General features: G+C 44.3%; 1 protein-coding gene across 5 annotated transcripts in view; it reads right to left on the reverse strand.

The window, feature by feature from the left end:
• WDR33 (WD repeat domain 33) overlaps positions 1-16,302 on the reverse strand; it is a 98,477-nt gene extending 82,175 nt beyond the window's left edge. For 3 of the 5 annotated variants that reach the window (XM_025209568.1, XM_025209562.1, XM_025209571.1), the window contains exons 1-2: positions 16,233-16,301; positions 1,667-1,883 (exon numbers count right to left, since the gene is read on the reverse strand). In XM_025209568.1, the coding sequence (XP_025065353.1) occupies positions 1,667-1,870 (204 nt within the window). In that variant the 5' untranslated portion in view covers positions 1,871-1,883; positions 16,233-16,301. Of the gene's footprint in view, positions 1-1,666; positions 1,884-16,232 lie in introns of all 5 variants that reach the window. The other 2 variants (XM_025209556.1, XM_025209553.1) reach the window with 1 other exon arrangement.
• Between the last annotated feature and the right edge of the window lie 7,163 nt (positions 16,303-23,465).

The raw sequence follows: 23,465 nt of genomic DNA on the forward strand, positions 1-23,465 counted from the left end.
GAGGTGTTGCAGGGGAGGTACAAAACATCCTGGGATGCTAGGAGACAGAGTTGATTTGAATCTGGAAGGGATCTGGGACAGAAGTTCAATAAACCTGGATAGATGTAGTATCACTTATCTAATTTAGGTTAAATCCATTTATCTTAAACTGGTTTCAGCCATTTTGAAAGTGGTTTTATGTGCACTGAACTTCTGTTGTGTTACAGCGTTGAACCAGTTTCTGATCATTTATACTGGTTTATGTGTAATTTCCGCCCCTAGCCTTAAGGGAGTCTCCTTCCAGTGATACCTGGCTGAAAGGGATGCTTTTGTGGCCAGCATATTGAGAGCAGACAGTGTACTCAGATGGGTAGAGCTTCAAAGGCCAGGAGGCAAAAAAAACCCCATAAATACAAAAGAATTTCTAAAGCAACCATCACCAGCATATCTAATAATTAGACGGGACATTATCTACAGGCTGGCTAAATAAAGGGTTACCCTACTTAACTTGAGTTAGGTTCAATCCAACTTTGATTGTGAATTAATGATCTTAAGTTGAAGTTAAAATGTAAATAAATACTTTCCACAAAAATGTAACACTATAATGACAGCTACAAAATCTGGATCTAAAAGTTACAAACTGGTATAGTAATCTCTTTTTCAAAATGCAGTAACCTTAAAAATATTTAATCTAAAATACAGTTTGCAATCCAATTAAAAAAAAAAAATCTACAAATTTCTAGATCAATACATTTTTGCACAGGTAAAAAGGTGACATAGATTACACCAACTGTTTTTCTTTTTGCCGGAGTTCTTTTTTTTTTTTTTTTTTAACTGTGGTCTGTCGAATGAAACTTATGGGAACACTACTATAATATCATTAGCTCCTCCATGAATGCTTTAAATAATAACAGTTAAAATACCTTCCCACAGTTGCAACTGTAAGCTGTCTACAATGAAAGACATCCAAGTTGTTATAACTTAACTTTTGCAATTAAGCTTCTTTCAGCATTCACAATACATATTTCTATTTTTAATCATTTAGATTTTTTATCACAGAATATGTCCTTTGAGCCATGAATGTAGCAAAAACTTGTAGTTTTATTACAAGTTAAGACTGCTACATTATTTGGAAAGCATTTCCTCTTGCAAAGATTTCATCAACAACACTTGGTTCAAAGTAGCTTCACAGACTGCATGAAGTTGCTTCAGGTACTACTTGTAGTATGATCTGTACTATACTCTTCACTCATGGAAGCAACCTAATAAAAAGTGACAATTATTTTTCTGTTGCGCATTTTTTAAAAAATTTTCTTCACCCAATAAAAAAAGCAGAAGTTGACGGACTGATAACATTCTTTACATTACCCTAAATGTACATCATCTTGAATGTCAAAATCCAGCATGTTATTTCTTTTCTGAACAAAAATTCAAAGAAAACCATTATGTAACAGCATATAGTTTTCTGCAGCCTACTAAAAATATGTACCCCTGGTGATTTTATTCAGACAGAATGACTTCTCTTTTATCCACACTGAATTACAACACTTATAAGCTTGAGTGCAACTACAGCATAGTATGAATAATATTCAATTATTCAAACTGCTCTCTAGCCATCTGAAATGTGAATACTCCATTTCAGGAAATAACTATTCAGACATAAGTACAGTAAACTAACAGGACATACCTCCAAATATTTAATTACAGAGGGATTATAGTCTATGGTTTTTCTGTTGACAGCTTTTCTCATCCGCTTCCCATCAAAGGTGAGTTGCTGCATTGCTTGTTGCTGTGCAAAATCAGGTCTCTTGTAAAACAGCTGCCGAGGTGCCTGATGCTGGAACCTCGGCATATGGAAAAACCGGGGTGGAGAGCCGATTTCTGTGGCCATGGCGATCTTGTTTCTGAAACAACAAAGAACAAAAGGTAAAATATGAGGTTACTGCTTTAATTAAGATAAGATTCTGCTTTAAGTGTTTGGAAATGAGAAGTCTACAAAACAGGTAAAATGGCTGGCAAATAAACAGGGCAATATATATGAAAGAGTCTGTAAATCTGTTCAAAGATTTTGGGCACTTGTTACTCTCACTTTGACCCAGTAATTACTGACCTCAAATCTGTAATTCGCAATTTCCAGTCTAGTTCAGTAAAATATCATGTATCTGACAGGAAACTGTGTGGTAACTGGTCTCAGCACAAACCAACATTTACCATCTTTTCTAAGGACAACAAAATAAAAGTATGTTCCTAAATAAGCATAGTACAAAACAGAAAAGTGAGTAATTGGTTGAGGCCAAGGGCACCTATACAGGTGGTCCTAGGACTTACCACACAATTAGTTCCTGAAAACCACATCTTAAGTCAAAACGCTGTAACTCGGAACCGATTTTCCCATAGGAACATTGTTATAAATGGGTGATTGGTTCCTGAACAACAGCCCAATATCCTATTTTCACCAAAAATAACCCAGAATTTGGTACTCAATCAATTACAGATGAATAATATAGCTACATTAATGTATTTATATTGTAAATAGCAATCATATTGATTTGGAAGGACTTATTTGAAGTGACTTTGCTGGACTTTTTGAAGGGTTCTTGGCTGGAGTCTTCTCAGGAGTTTTGGCTGCAGGTTTTTCTGGAGTCTTGTCTGCTTTCTTAAAGAAAGTGTCCAAGAAAGCTTGGACAGATGTTCTCCAGGGAGATGGGCAACACAGCGAACTTGTTCGCTGGCGTGGGGTCAGATCAAGCACCATAAAGTTGAAACTGACGTCAGAAAGCTGAAACAGGCTGTCAAATTTTAAACGCTGGAGGTGCCATTCGTTGCAATTCAAAATGTCTTAAGTCGAGGACTGCCTGTACACATGTAGCAAGGCTGCTCTGATGCACTGTAATGACACTGATAGAGTCTGCTAAAGCATGACAATTACAATGCTCCAGCAGACTCCAGCATCATGTGTATCAGTGTCCCCATGCTGAAAAATGGCATTGAGGGCACTTTATCCAAAGCTTGTTCAACAAGCTTTAATTAAAGCACACCTGCCACCATTTTTCAGTGCAGGGATGCTGATACATGTGATGCTCCAGGTGCTTTAAGTAGAGCAGCTCTCGGTACTGCTCTAATTATAGTGCCCCACCACCACCACTCCCAGAGCATAGCTATAAACACTCCAAGTTTCATGCATGCTTTTAAAGACAAGAAAACCCCATAATTGCTGTGTACATTTACAGTCTTAATTACCAGGTTGAAGAGCATAATTGTTTTAATTTTCTAAGATTTGTAAATGGTCTTAAGAGGAAAACACTTAACCCCCAGCCCAAAACAATCTCCACTAATATCAGCAAACTGAGCAATGCAGTATTCAGAACCAGAGAGTGAATCTTTAATAATTTTCATTCCTTTCCATTTGCAAGTTTCTCATATTGGATAAACTATATTAACTCTGAATAGTTAGATTTTTAAAATTCTCAAATATTTTCTGTAAGACAGAAAATGTTTTATGATACAAATGATTAGTGTCCCTTTGAAGTTGGAAGAGCAATTACTAGAATAATAATAAACAGAATTAACCAACTTCAAGACTTAATTTCACATGACAAATATCAAATTCCAGAATTCTGCTTGGATTTTCAACACTTAAGAAAATCTCCCTACAAAGTGTATAGACAGACTTAACTGAATGGGTATCCTTTGATAGTAATACAATGCAAGCTATTAATTATGTAGCTATTCAAGTGTAGGAAAACTGCTCCAACTTTAACCCTGCTTCATTCAGGGTCAAAAAGTTAGAACCATTTGGCCAACTTTTACCCTGGGGTGGCCAAACTGTGTCATACATATGACAAACAGCACAGGCAGAAGCTGTGTGTAGCACACAAGCACTCAGTAAAAGGGAGGCACCAAAATGGGGGCACGAGGGCTGACACCTCCAGCCATGGAGAAGAAAAAAGGCAGGATACTGCTAGACGGGTGTCAGGTGTCACTGCCAAGAGTCAGGTTAACCTTTCCTGGCTCTGCACGCAGCATGCAATTCAGGCTTTGTATCCTCACTCTCCATAAAACTGCAGCGCTGACATTTCTCTCTCAGCAGTGTCCTGCCTCAGCTCCACTCTCCATGGTTAGATGCTTTAGCCTCTCTGTCTCTATTCAAGTGCCCTCTATCAGATACATCTCAGAGGAGTGGGAGTCAGGGAGTCAGCAGAGCAGCACTTGGGAAAGGGGCAGAGGTTTAACTTGTAGCATGCCTACCACAAGTTTGCCCACCCTTGTCTTACCCATACAGTCTCACGCGGATATAACAATTAGAAGGTATCAGCTGCTGTAAAACTTACGTTTGTTCTTCAGCGGAGGACCTCCTCCCTCCTAAACACTCCATTGCAATGCAAACATTTTGGGTTACTGCAGCACAGTTGCTCCCCGTTATAGGATAACTGCTGGGACTGATTTTTTCCCTTAAAAAAAAGTAGCACCTGAACGTTTTGCAAAGGACTCCCAAACACACAAACAAAATTTTAACTAAGGACCTAATAACCTTTACTATGACTAACAATTCAGAAGTGCTTCACGGGGGGGAGGGGGAAGAGAGCCTGAAGTACCAAGTTGAACTCTACTTATACTGTAGTTGTACTGGTGTTGCAAGTTTAAAAAAAATAAAATGTACATATTTTCAAATTAAGCGGACATAACTAAATATAGACACGGGCCAGTTGCAGAAGAGGGTGGCATTTATACAGTTGCATGTTAGAGCAGAACTGAATGGTAATATTGGGATACGCCTAATGAAAGCAACACAAAAACAAAGAGGATTTCTAGGCCTTCCTCCTTCCGAAAGAATCAAAACAGCAAGTTTCTACAACACAGCAGCCAACAGACTTCTTTAGGACATCAGACATACTACCTAAAATATCCAAGCAGCTAACCGTTAAATACCATAAAACCTGGATGTATAAGGAAAAGGTCAATCAATACTGGTCCGCTCAATTTAAGACTAAAACAAATTCAAACCAGAGAATGGCTAAAGTCACCTTTAAGTACTCTGAAATGAGAGGGGGAATGTCAAAGTTCCTCATCTCATCTAGTAGGCATTTCTGATATTCCAAATATGCTCCCAGCATCTTGTCCGACTCTACAGACGTACACAGAAGAAACTAACCCAGGTGAGTCAGTTCTTACAGATTTTTAAACTCAGTTAGCAGTATGCACTTCAAAAGCCACATTTTTATAAAAATCTACAGCTATACCCCACTGTAGACCAGGAGCAGGACCAACTGAGGGAATGAATATGAAGCAGAAGCAGCCACAAAGATTTTTTTGTATAATCATCACAGTACCCAAAAGGAAGCATGGACTGAGTTTCAGAGATCCAAGATGCACAAGCCACTACACTTCACCATTATGGATAGAAGTCAAGTACAAACCAACCCTACACTTCAACTCTATAAGAGTTGAGGAAAAAAGAACTTCAAATCGTAACTTATAACAACTAGAATGTGATTAAAGAGAAAGCACATGCTTTTTGGGGTTGCCCAAACATTTAAAAATCAGTCATGTCTTAAAAAATCTACATATATTTACTCAAAGAAAACAGCCTGTTTGCAGAAATACTCCAAGCCTGCAACTGTTTTCTGAATGGAAAGCTAACAGTGAAAAAGAAAACCCTGCAATTACAAATATGGCTCAATAAAACATTAGAAATGAAATGGAACACAGACTGGACTAGATGTTCCCAAAACCAGTGAGGAGTATATGGCTTAAATCAATGACTTTCATTAATAATTGCTTGACATATAATTATCATTAAGATAAGACTAGCTTGGACTACATCTAGGGACCTATTTAAACCGTGGTTTTGCGATTTTCATGGAAGCCATGAAAAACAGTGATCTCTGCAAAAAATGGCATTGGCCACAAGCTCCTAGAAAATAAAGCTAAATAATAAATAAATATAATAATAAACTTAATAAAAATAAAATATTAGCTTCCCCAGTAGGAGCCAGCAGTCCTTGGTGCCACTGAAGCCCAGCCTCGCAGACCACCTGGGAGGGGAAGGCGCTGGCTGCCAGGGCAACAAGAAGGACAGTAGCCCCCTTGTGCCTCTCTGCCAATCAGCACTGAAGGGGCAAGGCTGCTCAAAGGGCAGCCAGCAGTCAAGATGGTGGCTGCCCCAAAATCCCTCCTTCCCTGGGGCCTGTTGGCCAATCAGCACCAAGGGAAGGAGCCACTGTGAAATGCCTGCAAAATCAGCTCTGTGCACTGACTTGGTCGTGAAATTGCTTCGTCTCACTGCAAGTTAGGGAAGTTTCTAGCTGTATCTAGGAAAGTGAAATGTAGGTATATGTACTGAAATCCTTCCTTTACCTACCTCTTAAACTACCTTACCCCTCTCACTCGAAATCGCAGTTAAACTTTAGCACTTCACTGCCACATCTGGTCTCTTCCTAATCCACTGTCTTCTTGCTGTTTAGTATTCCAATTGTTTTTCTTACTTTCTACATATTAAATCCATTACCCATATCTTCACTACTTTTACTTCACTAGATGTTCCTCACCTACGTGGCTACAGATGTTAATAAATTTATGAAAATATCTGCTTGTTTTCTGTATAAAAATAATTACTTGTGATCTTCTCTCAAATAGTTATATATCCAATTGCTCATTTTACATACATGATATCATAACATCCACAACATCTCTATTTTAGCTGTATAGGTATTAGCATTCTAACTGGCAAATTTTCTAAGTATACACAAACAAATTTTAGAAAAAGAAGATAAGGTTTCTTGTTCTGATCAGTGGTCAAATGCTGAAGCAATAGCTCTCTGGAGAATTAACTTCTAAGTGACATAGAACAGCCTCTTTCAGGTAAATACTGGTTACCTAATTTTCTAAGCAGTCGGTATCCTACTTATATTTTGGTAGGAGTTTCCTCAAGCTAAGCAGCAGGATAATCTAACATCAGTTAAAAGGTTAACTTCACATTACATTTACAACAAATGCAGAGAGCATCAAAAACCTTACCTGTTACCAATAGAACAGCTGGAAACAGAGCTTTAGGCCAGAGGCCAGAACAACCCAGCTCTGGTCCAATGCAGGCTGGGTGGCTTTCGGGGTGCAGGGGTGGCAGGGGGGCTTTCCCTGCACCCTGACTGAAACCACACAGCTGGGAGCTATACCTGTACTGCTACAGTTCTCCCAGACTCCCTGCTCCCCAACAGCAGTACAAGTACAGCTTCCAGCTGGAAGGGCGTTGCGTGAGAGCTGGAAGCTGCTTCCACACTACTACTGCAACCTGGGAAGAGGGGGTGCACAGGGAAAAACTGTAGCAGAACGGGCACCACTGCCAGCTCCCTGGCCCTGGTGCATCTCCTCTGCTCAAACCCAGCATGAACATGGACATGGGTACAGGCAAAGCCCTGTGGTGTCAAGGGCCAGATCCAGTCTGCAAGCCACGTCATCAGTCCCCGACACAAACATTAGGGGGTGCACTGAAAGATTTTTTGGGCCAATACCAATCTGACTGCTGATATGCAGCCTGGCAGCTTGAAGAGCAGCATCCAGCTGGTAAATCTGTGGGGGAGAAGGGGCATGTGGGGGGAGGGGGGCAGCAGATTGAGGCCCCCGCAGTGAGGGAGTGGGGGTGGGGCAGGCATTGCCCAGCCAGTGTGTGGCGGAGTGTGGGACAGAGCCACAGGAAGTCTGTCTGGGGACACAGGGAGGTGGGGGGACAGTTTCCACCGCTCGGTGCACCTTGGGGGAGGCACGAAGGGGCACATGCCCCCGGATCTGTGTGTGGAGTGAGGGCGAGCTGCCACTGCAGGCTGGGACTGTGCATGGGGAAGGCAGCAACACTGGGAAAGGGGATTACGACAAATTTTGGGGTGGCTGCAGCCCACCCCATAAACCCCACTCCCAGCACTGCCGCTGCCCACCCTGAAGGTAGCCCCGACCCAGCCCCACCACCAGGAAAGGCCCAGAGCTGCTCCCAGCCCCAGTCCACAGCAGCAGCCCACTCTTGCCCACGCACAGGAGAATCGCCCCTCTCCTGGCAGAAACTACAAACATGCAAGCTTTCATCCAATTTCTCCCAGGGGAAACCTGCCCCCTCTGAAAGAAACGTCTTCCAGGTTGAAATTTAGAAAATCTCCCCTGTGAAATACTCTCTCACAAGAATGAACTCCTGTATGCTACACCATTCCCCTCCCAGACTGACATGGGAAAGGAATCACAGAATCATAGATAAACAGGATTGGAAGGGAACTCCACAGATCATCTAGTACACCCAACTGCCTGAGGCAGGATCATCCCTATCCAAACCAACCTATACAAATCCACTGTTAGACCTCTTTAGCAAAACTACAGTCAACCCTGGCACAGCACCAGACTTAACACCCTAACCTGCCATAGGTAAACCAGGAGAACCACAGCAACCATCCTGCTCTCCCAGGAAGAGGGCCACGTCTCCTGCTAGAGGAGGCCAAAAACCTCACAGTCCATACCAATCTCACCGTGGATAAAATTCCTTCCTGACCCCAAATATGGCAATCGTCTGACCCTGAGTGGAGGGGCAAGACCCTCTAGCCAGGAATTTCCAGAACATTGGCATGCTCCAGGCAAAATCCCAAGGCTTGGCTACAACCAACACCCAATGCCTCTGAGAAAGGCTTTAAATAAAAAAAAAAAAGAAACAAAAAAACCCTGACATATGTAGCATGTGGGAGGGGCAGAGCAGGGGAGGATAAGGATGGCAAATTCCCTCCCAGCTCCATGCAGCACCCAGCAAAACCCAGAAACATGGGAAATACCCACACTAGAACACAGGCATAGCTATGCCTAGATCAGGGGTCAGCAAGTGTTTTGGAGCAGAATGCCCAAAACGCCTGCAGACTTGACTTTTAAGATATTGGCGTGCCAAGGGCAGATGGTGGGGAAGCTACAAGGGGCTAACTCCTTGTTGTGGCAGCGCAGTCCTGGCCCCTTCCCCACTGTTCACCTTGAGGCATGTATTCACCCACTGCCAGCAACGAATCTTGGCTCTGTGGACCCCAGTGCAGCTGCTTTCAGCTTCCTGATTGCCTGCCACAACCAACCTGGGCTCTGGGCAGGCCCCTGCTGCCTGCCACAGAGCCCGGGGCTTTCAAAGCAGGCAACTGGCAGGCTGCAAACAGCTGTACTGGCATCTGCAGAGGCCCAGCCTGGCCCATTGCTGGTGGTGGGTAAACGCACAGTGGCTGAATGCCGGGGAAGGGGCTGGGACTGCACTGCCACAGTAAGTATTAGTCTCCTTGCAGCTCCCCTGCCATCTGCCCCAAGGCACGCATACCAAGCAAAAGGCCTTCATGTGCCACGCTCTGGCATGCACACCAGGGGGTTGCTGACCCCTGACCTAGATCATCCCTGACCATTGGCTATCCAACCGGAGAGTCCACAGCTTCCCTAGTCATCTATTATACTCTCACTGTTCTAAACAATGAAAACGCTTTTCCTGATATTCAAATTTAAGCCTACCTTGATGCAACTTAAAGCCATCAGTCTACATCCTACTTTGTACAGTAAGAAAGGAAAGGTGTTTTTCCTCTTCTTTATGGTAGCCCTTCAAGCATTTGAAGACTACCATTGTGTCCTCTTCTCAAGCACCTTTTCCACAAGCTGAATGCCTAGTTCTGCGACCTCTTCTTGCATGACTTGCCTTCCAATCTCTATCATTTTTATCATCCACTTCTAGACCCCCTCCAACTTCTGCATACCCTTTTTAAAATGTGGAGCCCAAAACTGCATACAATACCATAGGTGAAGCCTAACCAGTGCAGATCAGAGAAGTACTATCACCACCTTTGTCTTGCATCTAGTGCTTCTACTGATGCATCCCAAGACCACATTTGCATTTTTAGAGGCTGCATCACACTTTAGACTAGGGCTATATTCATGGGACCAAGGAATTTTATCTGGCTCCTGGTGGGTTCCTTGGTCCCACTTAGCCCAGGCACAGAGGGCAGCCAGGGCCCTGGTGTATGCAGCCAGTCCCACCACCCCCAGGCATGTGGCAAGGTGGGAGTGGCATGGCAGCCAGACTTGGCTTCCTGGCAGACCCCGCAGAAGTGACACACTTCCAAGCGGCCACTGCCAGTCCACCCCCCAACCCACCCATGAGGGTGCTGGATGGAGCGGGCAGGGTCTCCATGGAGACCATCCCAGGACCCCCGTGGGCAGGGTACACTCAGCTAGGCAGACAGGATGGGAATGCAGGCACGCAAGGAGGGGCATCTGGGAGCAGAACAGGCAGCCAGGGCCAGGATCATGGGTTGGTGACAGCAAGGGGCATAGCATAGCCTGGACACTTGAGGTGAGGCTAACAGGTCTGTAATTCCCTGGAATGGAAACCCCCCCCAATACTTACTGGGCTTCACCCAGACCAGTGACTATCCAGTCTGGGGAATGGAGGGGGGGGGATTGGGGGAGAGAATGGCACCATTGCTCCCAATTCCTCCCAGTCTGATCTGGGTGGGGAAGAGAGCTGCTGCCTGCCACTCCTTGCCCACTCCCCAGACCAGAAGTCCCCAGCCTGGGCAACAGGCGAGGGGTTTACCCCACTGTTCCCTCTGCTCCACTCCCCAGACCACTTTGCTCTGCTGGTCCAGTCTGGGCAGGTAGTAGAGCAGTAGGGCAATGTTCCTTGTGCTTTGTCAGACTAGGGACTCCCCAGTCTGGGGACCTGGGAGCAAGGGGGGGGGCACTGACCTGCTGCTCCACTGCCCTCCCTTTCTGACATACAGGAAGAGTAAAACACTGAGGAAAGCCCCCACCCCTTCTCCATACTAGGGAATCCCTGGTCTGAAGAAGAGGCTGGGAGCAACAATAGCTGCTCTACTCCCTTTTGGGACCAGTCTAGGAGGAGAGTGAGCCAACACCTCTGCCAATTCTTCAGACTGAGGACTGCTCTGGTTCTGGTCTCCGTCCAGTCGCCAGATTGGGGAAAAGGAAGGAGTTGAGCAGCCACTGCTCCCATGCCCTTCCCAGAGTTGGGACACCTGTACTGTTCCCTCTCCAAGAAATATTTCTAGCTGTGGAAAATTGGAACTTTCCTAGAAATTTCCACTTTTTTTTTTTAGTGTATAATGATGCAATGATCACAAAGCAAGGAAAAACATTCACAATTTTATGTCCAAATTGTTGCAGCCAGCTGATAGCCTCAGGTGTAGTATTATGCAGATCCAAGAGAGTTCCATTAAATGCATGGAGAGGGCATTCAGAGGTGATGTGGTTCTAAGTCTCAAAAGGGGTGCCACAGTTGCAGATTGGTAAACTAGTCCAGCCCCTTCAGCATAATAGAAATCCACATGCCGTGTCCTATCCTGATTTGGTTTAGAGAAGACCAAAGATACCTAGGGAAAATCAAAACCAGCTGGTCTAATGGTGGGGTTTGTAATAATTCTGTATTAAGGGCTGAATTGAGCCACTGTTTGAAATGAACACTTGTTCAAACTCTTAAGGATGCACCAGAAGTAAACAAAAAACACCGGATTTTCAGCATATGTTATATAAAGCAGGTATGTGATTTTTCTTTCCCTTCATTTTTCTTTTTTGAGAGGATCAAATATAATTTTTAATTATAGTCTACAGATCAGGTTATATATAATATACCTCTTGATCCACACATAGCACAAGTAGCAATAATCTATGTGCACAAAGATCAAGAGTAAAGTATGTCCTGTACTATTACAGATAAGACGGTTATTAGAGGTGCACTGATACATCGGTTCCATATTGGATTAGCACTGATATAAGGAAAACTCAAAGCATCAGCAATCAGCCTTTTTGGCTGGTGTAGCTGACCAGGAGCACACCATGGCAGTGTGGAGAGCAGCTGGGTCCAGCTGGTTAGTTTGTTGTAGGTGAAGGGGTGGGCAGATCAAGGGGCCCACAGCGAGGGAGGGAGTGGGGCTGGGGCAGAGGAAGGCGCTGCACAGCCAGGATGGGGCAGGGCACGGGATAGAGCTGCAAGCAGTTCATCTGGCAGGCAGCTCCAGCCGCTGCATGCACCCCAGGAGTTCATGGGGGCATGTGCTCCCCCCTCCAGATCTGTGCGCAGAGCAGGGTGGGCTGCCGTTGCAGGCTGGGGCTACGTCCGGCTCTTCCTGGTGGGGGCTGGGCCAGGGCTGCGCGAGCTATGGCAAATTTTGGGGCGACTGCAGCACCCCCTGCCCCTCCCAGCACCACCGCTGCCCACCCCAGGTGCAGTCCAGCCCCCCCCCACTGGGAAGAGCCCAGTGCAACCCCAGCCCCAGCCCACAGTGGCAGCCCACCCTCACCCCACATGCAGATCTGGGGGCACACGCTCACCCTCCCCGTGCTTCCCCCAGGGTGCACATAGCAGCGGGACCTGCCACCCCACCCACGTCCCCCAAATAAGCCACTCGTGGCTTTGTCCTGTGCCCTACCCCATCTGTGCAGCGCCTGTCCTATTGGTATCGGCCAATATGGCTCCTTAAAAATTGTCTATCGGTATCGGCCCGAAAAATCTCTATCAGTGCACCCCTAATAGCTATAGCACCACATTCTGAGGTTGCTTAACCTTTACCGTGAGATCTTGTTCTGAGTTACTTATCATTTGAGCTGCAGAACTTAAGTATTGTCAGTCTGCTACAGGCTGCTTTTTGGGGGACAAACTGAAGACACAGATTCAAGCAAAAAGCCAGGAAGGGGAGATTCGAGGAATTTGGGCAAGGAGATTCAGATGAGAAGCCTAGAGGTACAGTGAAGTGGAGCCTGACACGAGGAAGGATGAGAACAGGTTAGAAGTAGTAGGGCAGAAGGAACCAAGGTGGGGAAGAAGTGGACAGGAGGGTTTATGTGAACTACATTCCAAGAGCCTGGAACAGAACCCAAGATAAAGTCTTACTGTTCCTCTGGTGTCACTAGCAAGGAATGTGTTTGTCACTCCTTAGTGGTGGCTCAGTGAGGATGATGGCAACGACAGGTTATCAAAAACTCTATTAGCTCAACTGACAGAGATCCATGAAGTGCATCTAAAGGTACCAGCCCTGTTAATAACCGGTAAGAGCATTAGTATGACGACAGTTATGAACAGTTTTTTCAGCTTACTTTGTTGGACACACACAAGCCAAAAACGATGTTAGAAGAACATTATTGAAAAGTGTACTCATACAGTTGCCATGTCATAATTCACATCCTTTATAAATAAATTATTCAGGTTGACAAGACCTTGAGTAATCAACTCTGAAATCTTAGTAATTTTCTTTTAATACAGCTGTTAAGAGTATAAATAGATTTATGCAAAATAGATGCATCTTGTAATATGTCCCAAAGGCCAGTACACTTGGTCCAAAATCGCTAATCTTAAACCAATAAACTAAATTAAATTAATCCACTCAAACCAAAACAAGCGCTCACAGTTTTCTGCATCAGTCAGTAGCATTGGTTTAAACATACATGATATTAAAAACAATTATAAATATTAACATGGACACAAATCTTAACTTCTGAAAAAAATGTATTACATTATTTTTAATGTGGCTTCTGCAAAGTCAAAATATTCCTCATGAAATGCTATCATTGCCAACAAGTAAACATTCCTCCTAGCTACCATCTAGAACACCATTAGGATGGAAGGGAAAAGATGGCCTGCAAAATCCCATTTTAATAGGCTTCATATTTGTTGCTGGAAACTAGACATGTGAAATGGGAAAGTTTCAAGCAGAAGCTCTATAGTGTAGCAGATGCAGTGGAATTGCTATTAATTACTTGCAATGCATTGTACTTGGGGACCTTAATTATGGACCATGACCACCAGAATAACTGGCACTGTTCAAAGGACAACTTTCCCTAACCTGTGCAGCTTATAAACAAAATGTAAAGATAAAAGCACATCCCTTAAGGGTTTTCTTAAGGGTAAATCCATTGTTTTCTTTATGGTAATGAAGTTTCTTGCTCAATGTTTGAGAAACTTTGGGGGAAGGAGGAAATGGGCAAAGACAGGCACCGCTATTCTGTGCATCACAAGTTCAATAGTATTGCATGAAACTCACACCAGTTAACATTTAGAAGCGTGGATGAAGACTCCAACACATATTAAAGAATTCCTTTTTACTTTGTCCCTTGCATTTTTCCCATGTTTCTAAAGACTGGGCGACACCAAAAATTTCTGTTAATACAGTAATGTCAGCTGGGAGTACCATTTTAGTCTTACAATTTTATGCAGGCAAAAGCCCTAATATAGACATAATTATACTAGCAAGAAGTACTTTAACTATTCATAGCTATTTTTGTTCAGGGAACTGACATGGGATAACAGAGATTTTCAACTGGGTCCTGTGGCACACAAGGGTGCCATATCCTTTTAAGGGTGCCACCGGGTGTCACATAGTATTAGGTGCACAAACACCTACATGATTCATAAGATACACCCAAAATTTTCAAATAGAAATCTACAGTATCAAAAACATTCTGAGTTGTTGTGGTCAGAGTTATGAAATAGCAAAACCGTTCTATTATGCTTCCATACTCAACAAACAAGTGAAAGCTAATAGCTGGCATTTTCTGAAGGGTGCCTTGAGTCTAAAAAGGTTGAGAACCACTGAGCAATACATATCATAAAAGCATTCCTTCCCTGGCAGAAACTGCTATACTGGCAAATTCTTGTTTTAGTACAAACTAGGGCTAAATTAATTGTGTTCACCTTATTCTCCTTTTATTACATTTTCTGTTATTGTACTGCCTACGAGCTCTCTCTCTTTGATATCTGGAAAAAGTATTTGCCTGTAGCTATTTTACCTCTGGTTTAGTGGCTAAAGTCTACTCCCCTTCCCTCCTCCTCTACCCCTTTTTTTTCCCCTTTAAACTTTTATAAAATCCTTGGGGAAGAAAATTTCCTAGACCACAAACTGATCCCCCACCCTGCTTGGGAATCTTATTTCTTCTGTCTGAGAAAAATTGTGAAGAGAACTTCATCTCTCAAAAGATGAATTATGTGGCTTTTCAATCCATTTAGAAGGTTTCTTTTTTCAAGCCGTGAAAAAAAGTTAGTGCATCTAGTTGACGCCTTTCTGTAGTGCACCTTTTTCTCCAATTTAGACAGAAAGAGCTGGTCTGATCTGACTGAGGATCTGAAAGTGGAGAACCTAGTTATATTTACAAATCGTTTGGTGATTTCATATTTAAAAAAAAAACCAAGGTGGGGTTTCAAAGGAAAAGCCTTTTCACAGTTATGTAAAGTATACTGTCCGTAGCACCTGGGGATGCACATCTTTTAAATACTTAGCATTAGCTGCCATGCAGAATCTCTCTCTTTCAAGTACAAGAAATGTAATCCTCAGGTAAGCCTTACTCAACTGAAGTTTAGCATTTATAAACATTAATTTTCCCCTGCACTGTTGGTGGTGGAACAGACCTAAATCTACAAACAGAAAGAATGCACTACGGACTTCAAAGTGCAACATATTTTAATGAATATCCCTAGGAAAGCACCAGTGTATGTTAAATACAAAATTGGCACCAACAAGCCCCACTGTACTTCCTGAAGACAAATAGTTGTGTTCATTATAACCTAAAAATTAGATCATTTCCAATATTTGTCTAGCAGTTGGCAACCTATAGCCTGTGGACACAGGACTTCAGCAGTACTTGCTTTCCCCATGCCAGCATGAGGAAAAGTGGTGGCAGTGGGCACAGGGAAAGGATAAGGGAAGTGCCCACTACTGCCACTTCCCACTGCCCCAACACTGTTCTTCCTTAGTGGTTGGGTCTTTGAACTGGCCTGCTTACCTGCTGGCCCAACTCTGACCTGGGTCAATCTGGCCAGCAGCCTTTAAAAGGTTGCCGACCCCTAATCTAGGGGGTGAAACACATTATTGGCAGTAGCTCAGTTTCCCAAGTCCAAGGACTTTACATAGATCAGTTGCTGTTTACCTATAAGGAACATACTGAAAACAACTACCTCCCTCCCCCATCTTTGCAGGATAGATTTTTTTTATTTTTTTTCTGGAGCACAAGTAAAAAATGTCACAGTTTCTGAAAGGATCAGGTCTGCCACAGACATGTTGAGTTTGGCCAAATTATTATAGTTGTTCTGTGCTTCAATTTCCTATCAAATTGAAAGACGAAAAAATTTCAGGAGGCAACTACAACAACCAGGAATCTGATAAACCTAAATTTACAGTAAGAGACGGGAAGTTTAATTTACTTTGACTAACAAACACAATGTTTTATTGTAGCTTCATTACAGCCCACAAAGTACCTACCTGGGTAAGAGATTTTGGACAAGACCACTGTATAATCTAGCAGAAAAGGCCTCAGAACTGATGGCTGAAAAAGAAAACTAGACCAGAAACAAGTTGCAATTAAGCACTGAAACAGCTCATAAAAAAGTGATGGATAGAAGTTAAGGATTTGATTCAGGTATAAAAGAAATCATAGGACATATGTTATGCAAATTAGATGAAAATTATACCGTCTGGATTTAAAACCAGACTATGACGTACCTTAGCATAAAATGCTTAACAGAATTTACTATCCTTACAAAGTTGAGATTGGTTTTAGCCACATGTGAGATATACAATTTATTGATTTGGCTATAATAATCAAAATCAGAATTGAACAAATTAATATCCCATGTGGCAAGACTGTGTTGTACTATAATAAATGGCAGTAGCATATGCAAGTAAAGAGGGAAAATTATGGTAGTGTAGAAAATTCCTCACTTTAGAAATTAAAAACTTCAGTCTCTGCTTTCCAGGAGTACAGAGATAATTAGCCGTGTTAGTCTGAAGACATGCCGAAAGTTCAGCAGAGCAGCACTTTAGGGCATTTTTACACGTGCTGAGGGAGGGGAGTAGAGGGGGCATTTATTGAAGTGGCTCCCAGAGCCACTCTAATTCAAGTGCCCGCAGCATCTTGTGCATCAACATTCCCGCACTTCAAAATGGTTGTGGGGGCACTTTAACTAAAGCTTGTCAAACAAGCTTTAGTTAAAGGCCCCCCCCCCCCCCCTCTTTTACAGAAGGTCCCCCCCCTATTTTGAAGCATAGGGATGCTGATACACAAGACAGAGAGGCTGGCTGGAATGCACTAATTAGCACGCTCTAGCAGACTTGATTAATCAGGTCCACAGCAACATGCTGTAATTAACAGCAGGTCAGAGCAGCCTCCCCACACATGCACAGGCATGCATAGAGACTGGTTCAGAAAGGGCCAGGCATTTGTAGACAACACCTGATTTCTAAATATATACTCTAAATACACATTAAAAACACCAGTTCCACACAGCATTACATGCACATAAAACATTTAAACAATGTTGTCTCTGTTGTGAATGCCTGGAAAACATTGGATGTGTGAAACAAAAAAGGCATTTGGCAGCTTTGCTACTTCCAGTTACTTTATTCAGAAGTAGAGAATTCTAATAAAAGCAAACGGCATTATGGTTCATGCACCGCCTTCAGAAGTCTAAAAAATATTTCTTGATCATGTTAGACTGAGGTATTCTGTCCCAAACTTAACACCTTTATCTTACTCAGACACATTTAAGCAAACTTGTTTGACATGAGTCTCTACAATTCCTATCCCAAGATATGGAAATAGAAGTTTCACATTAATGTTTATGTAGCCTTTTATTCAGTCCCATCTCTAAGTGAAACACACATATACACACGTTGACCTACTTTCAGTCAAAGAAAGTTACAATCTTGTGTCACAGTGGCAGAGGGAGCCAAATGTGAAAAAAAGACTATAACTCAAGCAGCACAGAAGGGTGATAACAAGGTAGTCTAACAAATTTTACTAAACAAAATGACCAATAAATCAAGATGACAATAGGTGTTTCATACAAATGCATGCTCTCATAAAAAAATTAATCAGTCAAAGCATGTTTCCTGAAACAAGTATGTTCAGATGCTGCTAAACTGAGGTAGGGTACAGAAGAGCTCCTTTGGTTCTCTCCTTCAGTGCCCAGGAAAGTTCTGTTTGCTGGCTTCAGGTGATGTTTCATCTTCCTGGAGATAGTTGCAGGCCCTTAATCACAAAAACAATCTCTTCATGACTTAAGCATACCACAAGTACCTCAAGCACTGATAAAAGTGGTTCAGTACATTGGATATTTTTAAATTTTAGAATGTTTCAACTTCACAACTGAGAAAAAAATCATAAAGTAATATGCTAACATTAAACCCATGAAGTTATTGTGAAGAATGTGAAACATACACATATATCTATTAATATTTTACAGATGTTTTAGAACAATCATATAAGCAGTTTGCTGCCTGCATTCAAATGGTTTAACTTCTGCAAAAATCTACCTTACTTCCTGAGAAAGGCAAAAGTATATTTAGTTAACTTAATAACTAGTATTCAACTAACAATACAGGTGACAATGCCTTTGAAGTTTTGCAGCTCACCATGCTGAGCCCAAGGCCCCCGCTTGGGTATGTGTGAGGCCCTACAAGTGGGAAAAATGAAACAGAGGTCTAGAGAAGATAAAATAAACAACCCACAAGGTGTCAAGGACATTAAGTTTCAGGAACAGACTTCATAAAGCGGTGTTAATTAGCTGGATTTTCTTAAGCTTTGAAGGGAATGTTAAGGTCCATAGTTAAGTATGCAAATCTTATTGTTTTTCCTCTAAATCAGGGTAGGCAATGTCTGGCTCATGGGCTGAAGCCGGCCAGCAGTGGACTCCATTTCCCAACAGCCCCTATCCACATGGCTGGGGCCAGTTTCAGTGGAGACCCCAGCAGCACCCCGCTATGACAGCAAGGGCCCAGGTTTCTGTGGAGACTGGCACTGGCAGGCAGCAGCAGCAGCACCAGCCTCTTCCCAGTTGGGGGAGCTACGCTGAGGATGGCAGTGGGGCAGGCTCGGCTGCCTGTGCAGGGCAGCAGTGGTGCTGGGAGGGGTGGCTACAGGGAATTTTGGGGTGGCTATAGCACACCAAAACCCCTCCAGTACTGCCCCTGCTGGCAGGATGCACGGCAGGGCAGGGAGCTGCTCCAGATCTAGGCTGCTATCTTGCAGTGGTGACAGCAAGGTCCAGAGCCAGGGCATAGCAACAACCTGCAGCCTGCATGCCCCAGGCACAGGTATGGAGGCAGTAGATCACCGCTGTGCCCTGGCTTCAGACCATGCTGTCACCACTGCAAGGATCCAGGGCATAGCTGCAATCCACTGTCTGCACATGCCTGTCCAAGGCATGCAAGCTGCAGATTGCAACTCTGCCCTGGCTCTGGACCACGCTGTCACTGCCAAAAGATCCCAGCCCAGCTCCACAAGAGCTTCTTAGCCTGCCACGCACCCTGCCAGCACTGCTGGGGCCAGTCTCCACGGAAATCCCAGCTTTGTGCAATCATAGCATGGCTGCTACTGGGGTCTCCGTGGAAAACAGCCCCAGCCACGCGGGCAGGAGCTCCTGGCAAATGGAGTCCAGCCAACGGCTAGATCTGCCATTTTGCCCCCCTAACCCCACTCTAAATGCTATGATCCCACGGATAAATAAATTAAAAATTAAAGAAGAATTGGTGACGTTATTATGTCCTACTTGAGCGTTATATTTCTCAAAGGGAAGTCTCTTGCAGCTGCTAACTCTGATTTGGCCTGCTGAGGAAAAGTAAATCAACTATTACATCTCTCAGACCCCATCCACAATTGGGAGGATTGCAAGATGCCACACTGAGAGGACTGCTAGGTGCCCAGCTAGGTGCTTGAGACTGGACACGCAGCTAGCTGGGGTTGTCTGATCCCAGTACTCTTTCCTGCCCAGGGCAGGGGGTCGGACTCGATGACCTACTGAGGTCTCTTCTGACCCTAACATCTATGAATCTATGTCTGAAGAAATCAGACTGGGCTTGTCCCTTGAAGAGGCATTTTCAAGGGAGAAGAATTTTCAAAGGGGCAGGTACCTTGTAATTGTGATAGGAATAGATTTATGTTTTAAAATTGCTTTTAAAAGGATGGACATTTATAATTGAAGTATCTCAAGGAAAATTAATTCTATACCCAATGAGGCCTACCTAATTCATGCCCATCTAGAAAACATTATTTACTGGAGGGAAGTACAAATCATTAGAGGAATATATGACCAAGCCAGCTTAAAAATCTCTAAGTTTCTGACTGGCTAGCAGTTTTCTTGGTTCAAGAAAGATATCTGTCTGTGCAGGAACAATCATAATTTAGGCTCCATTAAGATGATCATGATGCAACTGATCTGCTACTGCTTTGTTGAATGTGTTCCCATTCTCCCAGTGATCCTTGGAAGCAAACAAAGGAGTACCTACAAGAAAGAGACCCCAAAAATGATGTAGTTGACACTGAAAAAAATGGGGGGAGGGGGAAGGAGGGAATCCACTTGTGTGGAGCTGAATGCAAGAATAGGAATCCTTAAAGGTTACCACAAAAGCTCCACTGAAACTACATGATGTACTGCAAATCAGCCTTTAGAGAGTCCCACACTCCTAAAATTCTGACTTTAGGGCCTTCCTCCTAACCAGTCAGGTATCAAAACATAGGGAGTGATAAAAAAAACAGCAAGAAGTCCTACAGAAAGCCTTCAGAGAGTCCTGTGAACAAAATGCACATCCAGATATTGAGGAAGAAGCCTGGGGAGCTGCATCATTGCAGTTCCCCCAAGCCAGACTGCAAAGCCTCTCAACAGAGAAGGCTGCACTAGGAAGAAAATCCACTAAAGGAACCTATTGCTCATCTGAGATTTAATAAAGGAAGGAATGCACAGTAAAGAGGATTCGCATGATTAAGGGAGAGAACAAAACTGTGCCTCCAAACCTATCTGACTGTCCAGGGACACTTTTGATATTCACACTATGGAGAAAACAAAAACAAACCAAATGAACAAAGGCCCTATGTAACTATATCAGCGCGTAACACTGTTGCAATTAATGCCCCTGGAACCAAAACCATAGCAATGACAGGAAGACATTCAAGGATTTTAATACCACAAATTTCAGGATTATTTCACCAGAAACATATCAACAATTTTAACATGTTCCTACCCATTCAAGATTCACCTTTCCAAAGGGAAAGAACGTCTCCACAAACAAGCACATCCTAAACACAAAAATACTGAACAAAACATCCATAAGACTCCCAATTTGATCAAAAAGCAACCCTTCCCTGTCCAGATGCAGCCAGCAGCTGAGCCAGCACTATACTCCTCCCACTCGGCTGAGAGCTTGCCCCAGTGATGCAGCTCCTAGCAGAGGGCACTCAGCCCACAGGTGGATGGCCTTGGGCACAATATTGTGCAGTACATCCATCTGCCATACACCACCGGGCAGGGAGAACCACCACAGATCCTTGTCGACTAGCAGCTGTCCGAGTCCAGGGGGTGGGCAGGCAGGAGGCAAATGCCACTTATGGCTTGGGGCGCCCGCAGATCAGCACCAATACAAGGAAAATGAACATTATCAGCTATTGACTTTTTTTGGCCAGTGTAGCTGATAATGTCACTAGTAAACACAATAGCCTTCTAGTCAGGGACCCAAATTCCACATGCATGCACACAACTGCATGCATGCACATGGCCAGGAATGCAGATAGGTAGCATGCAGAGCAGCACCCTGCAGGTAAGTCTGTGGGGGAGGGAAGGGGCATGGGAGAGGGGGCAGATAATGGTCCCTACAGTGAGGGGGGGAGTGGGGCAGAGGCTAGGCCAGGGGGCAGTGAATGGGACCCAGGGCAGGGAGCAGGACGGAGCTGCAGGTGGCTCATCCAGGGGCGCAGGGAGAGGGGGCAGCTTTCTGCCACTGTGTGTACCACCTAGGAGAGGCATGGGGGGCGGGGCATATGCCCCCCGCCATATTTGTGCATGGGGCAGATACAGGCTGCTTGCTGTGGGCTCAGGGATCTCCATTCTGCTGCCTTTCCCTTGGAAGCCCTGCACAGCCACACATCCCCTGCCCATCTTCTGCTGCCAGGTGGGCAGGGGGCATGCAGCTGGTGCAGGGAAAGGCAGCAGAGCAGAGAGCCTTGAGCCCACAGCAGGTAGCCCACATCCACCCCCAACTCAGCTCCTCTTAAAAGTGTCCCTATGCTTAAAAATGGTGGCGGTAGTGCTTGAACTAAAGCTCATTTGACAAGCTTTAGTTTAAGCACCACCACCATTCTTAAGTGCCAGGACACTGATCACCTGGACGAGTTGCCCGTGGCTCTGTCCTGCTCCCCAGCCCAGGTCCCATTCACTGCCCTGGTTGGGCAGTGCCCCCATTCCGAACCCCAGGCTCTGCCCCACACTCCCTCCCTCACTGTGGGGGCCTCGATCTGCACCCCACCCCATGCCCCTTCTCCTGCATAGACATACCTGCAGGAAGCTGCTCTCCACGGTGCCCAGTTGCATTCCTGTAAACTGGTTATTGGTTCAGTATCAGCTGATATGGCTGGTTAATAACTGGCTATCAGTATCAGCTAAGAAAATCTTTATCCGTGCACCCATAGTGGTGGCACCTGCCACTGCGCTCACTCCTATTTAAGCCCTGTTGGCTCTGCCGACCAACTTTGCCTGCCTCCACTCCCCCAGATAACTAGTTACCTCCCTTCTGCAGCAGTCATGCAATGCTGCAGTCTGGATCCATGCCACCTCCTGGGCAGCCCCTGTTGAAATCATTCCCCTGCCAACAGGCAGCACTGAGCCAGGAGGTAAATGGTAAACATTAAATGGTTAAATGGTAATTATATTTATACCATTTAACCTTTTACATCCGTAATAGAGAAGCAAGTATATTTGCAAAACAAGTTCACTTTAATAGCTATATTATTTACTAACTAGATGACAAGATCTTCCATGGAATACATGCAGTAACCTGAATTTCAACTTTGGAAAAGATTAACTGGAAAAGGTCTGTTTACCAAAAGGAAGCCAACTGATCAGGTTAAATTCCCTCCAATTTCAAAAATAATTACCTATGCACATCTTATTTGATTTCTGCTATGAAATAGGACACATAAGTTTAATATTAGTTTGTAATCTTCAGACAAAGCTTCTCCACTCATACTGTGCTGCCATCACACCAGTTAGATGTAGCTGAAATATACATATTGTTGCTAAGCGTTTGAAAGAAGTGAACAAATTTACTCTAGAGAAAAATACACCCAACTGTAATTCTTGACAAAAATCAACAGCTTGGGCTACCCTACATAGTTTTAGAGCAGGCTTGTCCAACATACGGCCCACCAAGCCCTTTTCTGTGGCCCGCAGTGCTGCAACAGGAAACTCCCACCCCTTGTCCCTCTCCCGGCCCCTCGGCAGCTTCCTAATGGCTGCTGAAGGGACAAGGTTCCCACACGCACCACGTCAGCTTGACGTTGCCGACACGGTGGGTGTGGGAAGAGGAGTAGCCATGTGCCACTCGGGACAGGATGAGCCAAGCTGGAGCAGCAGGGGCTCAGCTACACTTTCCCCCTACCTGTGCTGGTCAGCCCCGAGCGGCACACGGCTCCGCCACCGCCTCTGCTGGCTGGTGCCGACCCAGGCG

The sequence above is a fragment of the Alligator sinensis genome, unplaced genomic scaffold (assembly GCF_000455745.1).
Source record: "Alligator sinensis unplaced genomic scaffold, ASM45574v1 scaffold237_1, whole genome shotgun sequence".
Lineage (NCBI taxonomy): Eukaryota > Metazoa > Chordata > Crocodylia > Alligatoridae > Alligator > Alligator sinensis.